This window comes from Pundamilia nyererei, unplaced genomic scaffold, assembly GCF_000239375.1.
Source record: "Pundamilia nyererei isolate P.nyererei 1_Seehausen unplaced genomic scaffold, PunNye1.0 scaffold01319, whole genome shotgun sequence".
In the NCBI taxonomy this organism is placed as follows: Eukaryota; Metazoa; Chordata; class Actinopteri; order Cichliformes; family Cichlidae; genus Pundamilia; species Pundamilia nyererei.
This window is the reverse complement of record NW_005188720.1, coordinates 1-7,676: the sequence shown is the minus strand read 5'-3', so window position 1 is coordinate 7,676 and position 7,676 is coordinate 1. Positions and strand designations below refer to the sequence as shown.

The following is a 7,676-nucleotide window of genomic DNA, read 5'->3' as shown; positions in this document are numbered from 1 at the left end:
AAAATTTCATAATTTGATGACTGAATGCATGAAACTTGAGTTTATATGTAAGAAACACTTCACTGAGTTATCAGCAGTTAAATGCAGTTTTGTAGTTCAGGTTTTTGGTTTGCAGCAGCGTGCAGTGTGACTGACTCTGGAGGCAGAAAACTCCACTTTGGAGGTGGAACCAGGCTGATTATTCAAACTCGTGAGCCATTTATCATTTATTAATCATGACTCAGAACTAAATGGTCCTTTCTGTCTTTGAAACCGTTTTTCTTTTGTCCTGACGTCTTCTTGAACATCATTACACTTTAATATGTCTGTTACAGAGCCACAGTTTGTCAGCACAACACGGAGTAATCTGTACTTATTGTATTCTTAAGAGATTTTACAAGTTAATATTTCAACAACCCAAAATAATCTTGAAACGATCGGCTTCATCTGCAAACCAAAGTTGATGAATAAGATTATGATCACTGAGTTTCAGTCTTTTAGGTTAAATTTGAGGTAAATACACGACTGATCCAACGTGTTTAGCTGTTAATATCATTACTCTTGTAATTATATATGTTATTAGTTACTGTGAAGATGTCAGCTGATTACTGAGTTTAAGTTAAGAAGTGTTTCACTGTGTGAATGATGGGACGGGAAAACTCGTGTTTGGAGACGGAACCGAGCTGAAAATAGAGAAAAGTAGGTTTATGAAACAAACAAACATCCCTGAACACTTCTCATTTTACATTTGGAATATGATTTTTAGTAAATAATCATTTTTAAATAAGATCATTTATCTAAAAACATGCAGAGAGAAAAATGACACTGAACACAAACGTCCTGTAAGGTGTAGATAAGTTATTGATCAGTCTTCTCATCAGCTGATGAAAAACTACAGTTTGGATCTGGAATGAAACTCATCCTCTCTGACAGTGAGTGAGTCGTGTTTACTGCAAGAGAAGAAGGAAAACGAGGCGTTATTAGAAGTTATTAGTTATTAATTTGATTTTAATTTGATAGTTATTGTTCATTCTAAGAGTCCAAACACTGTATATTTATATAATCAGTTACAAAGTGCAGCTTTAAGGGTGCGAGGTACGAGTGAGTGAACTAATGTCCTTAAATAATGCTTTTCATTCACATGGCAGCTTAATGTTTGGTTTTAAGGTTTAAGCAGGCCAGAGACACTGGTTCTGACTACGTCTGCACTTAAATGTCCTCGATCCATAAACAGCAGGCGACACTTTGACCTGTTCAGTTTCTGTGATGAAGTAAGTCAGTGTGTGAATGATGGGACACGAAAGCTGATCTTTGGACGAGGAACTGAGCTGAAAATACATCAGAGTAAGAGTTTCCCTTCATTAAAACTGCACATCAACGTTCGATGTTTAGTAAATCTCACACTGTTAGAATTATAAATAATCACGACTTCACCAATCTCACATCATCAGCATGTTTGACAGAAGATAAGTTATCAGCATCTGCAACTTTAAAAATGTAAATATTATCATTCTTTTAATGTTAGATTTAAATGACATGAGCAAAACATCCTATAATTTTCTAAAGATAATTCTGTTATCACATTTAGTGACACACACACACACACACACACACACACACACACACACACACACACACACACACACACACACACACACACACACACACACACACAAATCTGTGAATGTAATGAAAAATAAGTCTTTGAAAACAAATATAACTCAGATGAACAGAGTCAACCTGCTGGGATTTTCTCACATGGTCGAGACTTTTAATGTTATTTATTTAACCTCAGTTAAGCTTCGTTCAGCTTCACCTTACTCACAGTTTCATTTGGCTGATTTTTCCTTCTTTCTTTTAAACACTGGATACTTTTCCTGAAACCTCAAAGGATCTTTTACCCAATTAGATTAATTAAATACATAATTAACAAAAGCAAATTGTAGAGATTATGGGGAAAAGGGAAAATGTAAACACATGATCAGTGACTCAGTTAATATCAGTTTGTTGTCTGTTGGGCTCCACTGCTGCTGCTGCTGCGTGTGAATCGCAGGTTTTTGTTGCTGGATCGTTCATAGTGTGAAGAGTAATAATTGGAAACTGATTTTTGGTTCAGGAAGTCGTCTGAGAGTTCAAACAAGTGAGTGAAAAAGTGTTATTGAGAAAAAAGCTTCTACAGCAACAAAATAAAGTAGTGATGTGGAGAAAAAGAGGAAACTTCAGCTCTGACTCCCAAACAGTCCAGACTGAGTCTTTTTAACTTGAATGGATTTGATTGGACCTGAGTGATTTTAGTGAGCGATGATGGAACAACAGGAGCAGCAGTCTTTGTTTGGACAGATGATGTCACTTAAATCAAACAAACTCTTGCAGGTCAGCAAAACACAAACTGTAAACCAAACTATTGTTTCTGAATTTCTGATTTAGGTTGTAATGATGGGAAACATTTTATATAACACAGAAAAATGTGTTTATTTATTTAGCAAAAGAACCAGAAGCTGAGTGAAACACGGAGTGCTTGAGTTTTTGAATGCCACTGATTCACTGTGTGAACAGTAATAACAACAAGCTGGTTTTTGCTTCTGGGGTCAGAGTTACTGTACAGTCACGTAAGTGTGTTTATGTATAATCTGTCTGCAGTGTTCAGGGTGGTCGTATCAGTGCGGTTGTTAAATGTAAATTAGTTTCCATCAGTAAATTATTTTTCTGTTCACACATGTTCAGCATTTTTGAACATCCTAAAATATTAGAACTCAGTAAACAAACGTAAATCCTGATTCATCACTAAAGAGTAAGTTTCAAACATGAACATTTGTTATCGTTGCCTGTCCCAAACATGCTCTGTTGGTGACGTCTTGTTTAAAGGAAGCAAGTAAAATATCCAGATCGAGCTCCGTGTAGCATCTGAAATTAAACGTACTATTATTATAATTGGTGAGACGTTTAAGCGCACGTTAGTTTATACTTTAACTTAATGTTGTGACTCTGATGTGTACAGAAGCAACTTACTAGATCCAAACACTCTTTAAATCAAATGTTTTCACACCCATCACATGACAGTGTTGATGTTGAACTTGTATTTCTTACCTTTTTCCTCTGTCACATTTCAAAAGTCTTACACTAAATTAAACACAGTGATCTTATAATCATGATTCATATTTAAAGAACAAATAAACTGTATGTGGTGAAGAGCAGTAATTGTCCAACACCACAACAATGTGTGAAGCGATCTGAAGCCTCTAAACTCATATTTGGTGATGGAACCAAATTTTGGGTCAAACAAAGTGAGTCAGCGAGATGATTTTAAACATTGTCTCAGTTGTTTTTCCTGACGTGCACCTGACAGGCAAACACAATCTCTGAATCATTAACTTTATGTTAGGTTGCTTTTTATTATCAGAATTGTATCCTGTTAGCAATTAACAAAAACTCAAACATGCTTGTAATGTTACTGATATATTACACTAAAGTAAAACAATATGACAGACATTTACTGAACTAGTATTATTTACATATACATGGTTAAGAGCTGCACTGGTTTTTGTAACTGGTTTAGCTGCAGTGTGAATAACAATAATTACAAAGTCATATTTGGATCAGGAATCACACTAATTTCATCCTCAAGTAAGTGGATCGTCTACATAACCTGAAAAATTAATGAAATTATTAAATGTTTTCCATTTCCCTGAATTCAGAACTGAGTTAAATATATGATCTCAATAGGAAATACTTTGCACTTAATGTGATATAAAGTAATATCTGACCATTATTTCACTTCACTGTATGAAATATTTTTGAAACTAAATAAACTTTTGTATAAATACATAGTAAGCAGGCGCTCATAACTAAAAAGCTCCAATTTAATAATTTAATTGAGTACAGTATTTGTGAACAGATTTATATTTATTTAATACTAAATACTACAACACAGACAAATAACTTGTTTTTATGAAACTACTGCACCAAACACCATGAATGTACTTTAAACAAGTTACTTTAAAACGAAGGACTGAGTCACGTAACATGTTTTGTAACGCTGGTAAAAAATATATATTTAACTTAAAATATTAGATAAATAATTTCAACATATATATGTCCACTTATGTGAGTCACAACAGCTGCTACCTGAAGTTGTAATTGTGTTGTGATGAAGTAGTAAATTCCTGCTGTGGACCAAATGAAGACAAATCCACATGAGAAACTTCCAGTGGAAAGGCCATTAAGTGAAAGTGTTCTCGTGTTAATAACATGGAAAACTCTACAAACACCATCAGCAGAGTTTTACTAAGTTTAGAAACCATGTTTTACAGAGTGCAGCATCATTCTGATTATCCTTTTGATGAGTTTGATCTTGGCAGCTCAGATGTTTTTGACCATGTCTGAATCACAGTGTGTCTGTGAGTGAACTCGTCTCTTTGGATTAAACCTCGTTTCTTTGGTCAACAAGTGATCAGAGGTTTTGAGACGAATGCAGATAATTCCACGTTATTCCAGTTTGTTCATGAGTTGTTCGTTTGTGTTTTTCAGGGACAGAGTACAAGCCATCCTATTTCAAAGTGGGAAAAGGCAACAATACGGCGTGCCTGGCAACTGGGTTCAGCAGACACAATGCAACATCACATCATTGGAATTATAGCGTGGAATTCAATACGACAAAAGCTGTGGCAATATCACCAAACTTGGATCTGTACAACCAGGTGATTTTTCCAGGGAAGGATGCAAGGATTTGTGAATGTAAGTATCAAGAAATTCATACGAATTATTTTCATCATATAATTTACTTTTCCATAAGAATATATTATATATAGTGTGTACATAACCCTTTAATCCTAAACTTACATATTTGTATTTGATTGTCAGACTGCATAAATCTGCATTAAAGGAAGATTTACTTTGGAATGAAGCTAATTACCACTTTTATCTGTTTGATTTTCTTCAGATCCAGGCAGTGGTGACAGCAAATGTGTTGATGTTTTGGAGCCAGGTATGTATTAGATCTGATTAAACAGGTGGATTGAAAGAAGCTGTTTGTGTTTGTTGGCTGACATTTTTCTGATTGTGCTGTTTGCAGATCCAAAGGTGAACCTCATGTCTCTGACCATCCTGGCTCTCAGAGTGATCTTCATCAAGACCATCATCTTTAACATCATCATGACTCTGCGGCTGTGGATTAGTCAGTGTGAGTACAAAACAAATGTAACGTGTTTGTGGCCTGGTGACTGGGGAGATGTTTGACTGTTATCTCCATCACACACAGAGAGACAAACATGTTCGAGCTTTATTGAACCTTTTTGTTCATTTTCCAATGAGAAGAAAAAGTTTTAGTACACAGACCACTGACAGTTAATATGGAGCCTGCATTTGGGAAACTTTTACCTGCATTTGCCAATTTTCCACATTTGAGGACTGCAGAATAACCCAGGATCAGTCAAGCTGTGATACAAGCTTAGAGCATGTTAGAAATGGAAATCTGCTTTATGTCCATTGTGAGTTGTTGGAATATCAAAGCTCTGGATCAGAGTTCATAGTCCACATCCTGTCACGTTGAGGCAATAAAATCATTTTGGTAACGGTTTGGACTTCTTAAGCAAAAAATAATAATTTCCAATATTTAAACTTGAAAATTTGATGAAATATTTTTAACTGACCAAAAAAAATCCTAAAACATGATAAATACGGTCCATGGAGCTGTGTTACCTCAGTGGAAATGATACAAGACGACACACGAAGATCCCGTTTATACATCGACCTCGAGATAGAAAAGTTGTTTTTTCCCTGATCGTCTAATCCAGGGATGTGGATAAAACCAAGGTGAATGTCAAACTTCCTAAACTCTGTCTCATTAACGTTGGGTGATCTTATAAAATCTTTTGTTTTGCCTTTGAGATTATCAGAGTTTAAAATTCCCTGTGGGAAGCAGCAGAGGTTATTACAGAGTCCTCACCTGTGACTCGCGTGGTTCAGTAACAGTGTATGGGTTTCTCTTTGATACTCTTTAAAGCTCTGTCTGTATGAAAAGCTGTTCTTTTATTTCTTCTACATACAAAACAGAAATTGTTACATTTGAAAATGATTCTGTTGGTGTTGGTTCCTGAAAACTCTCTCACAGGACCAGGTAAAAGAAAGGAGAGCAACCTGACGTCTTAATCAACAGTTACATTTTATTTTAAAACAGCAGGAATATTTTTGGTCAGTTTTCATATTTAGATAATATGTAAATGTGTCATTTTTCTTGTATCTACTTTGTCTCCTGGATAGAAAAGAAACTGTGACAATAGCAAACATCAGGTTTCAAACCAGCAGCATGTGAAGTTTGTTTTTACTGTTTGTATTAAAGCAGGTTCAGTTCACATGAATCAAATTTCTTTTTTATGTTTTGTCTTTCAGAAACTTCACAGAAATCCCAAGAGGACAACTTTCTGTGTGACTGGATGAAACTTGAAGTTCACTGAGCTTCAGCGTGTATATCATGTATAAATATCATATTACCTGTTTATCATACCATCTGTTAATAACTCTCTATAGAAGTTATCCTTTAATACATTGTTGATTGATCCAAAAAGTTTGATTTTATGTTATCTTTACATATTGTCACTGATGTTTTTTATGAATGAATTAAACTCTGTGTCGCTTGATGATGTAAATGTCACAGTTATGTTTAACAGATTGTTCTTTCAATTACTTCTTTGTGTGATGTGGTAATAAAAGCTAAAAAAAACACAGTGAGATTGTTTTTATTCTGGATTATTTGCATTTATATAGCATGATTCTATTTTTACTGACCACAGCACGTCAGACTGTAGGTCACATGTTTAACCATAATTTTACAAAAGACTTTCCAAAGAACCTACCGAACTGAACAACATCTTCTGATTTCTAAAGTGACCCTGAGCAATATTTCTCAGCTCTCTGAAGGGCTTTCAACGTTTTCTTTGGACGTTTGCTGCCTTTTCACTCAGTCAGTCTAGTTCTTGCCCCCGAAGGTTTTAGAGAAATTAGCTTTTTGTTTGTTTGGTTATTTAGTTGCTTAAGTCACTTCACAGTGACCTGTTAAACATTCAGGCAGAAAATAGACACAGAGCCTGAGAGCTGCATCAGAAGCCTGATCAGATGTAATCTCAGTGGAAGGGTGACTGTCAAAGCCTCTCTTAATGAAGATAAATGGGATGAAAAAGGCTAGGATGTGTCAAATTACACAGGAACAGCTCTAAATCAGTGTCAACAGGTCTGATGGAGTGAAAAATTTTAATCTTTATCAATATGTCAGAAGCGTTCTTGAGAGAGGTACAACAGTGATACAGCTATCTGTCAGCTTTAGGCCGTGTCATGGTGTCGGGCTGTGAGTAGTTTTGAGGACCTTGTCAAACTTGATGAAGTTATGAACAATACTGTCAGATTCTGATCAAGCAAGTCAATTATTGACAAACTATAAGCGTCCAGCAGAACCAGAAGAGGGAGGAGTGACCATCTACTGTGGCCGTCTAAGGGTCAGGGGAGGAAGACTGGACAAAGACTCACTATAGAAGAGAGCCAGAGATGAATAATATCATTCAGGGTCACCTGGTCCAGCCCTAACTATATGCTTTAGCAAAAAGGAAAGTTTGAAGCCTAATCCTAAAAGTAGAGATAGTGTCTGTCTCCTGAATCCAAACTGGAAGCTGGTTCCACAGAAGAGGGGCCTGAAAACTGAAGGCTCT

General features: G+C 35.7%; 1 gene segment (V, D, J or C); it reads left to right on the top strand.

The window, feature by feature from the left end:
* Nucleotides 1-602: 602 nt before the first annotated feature.
* LOC102213470 (T-cell receptor alpha chain C region-like) lies at nt 603-6,696 on the top strand (the record flags this gene model as incomplete). The annotated part of the segment is given in 5 exon segments: nt 603-678; nt 4,507-4,713; nt 4,919-4,963; nt 5,051-5,158; nt 6,367-6,696. Coding segments are annotated over 5 exon segments (438 nt in total), but the record flags the coding sequence as incomplete, so codon positions are not given.
* Between the last annotated feature and the right edge of the window lie 980 nt (nt 6,697-7,676).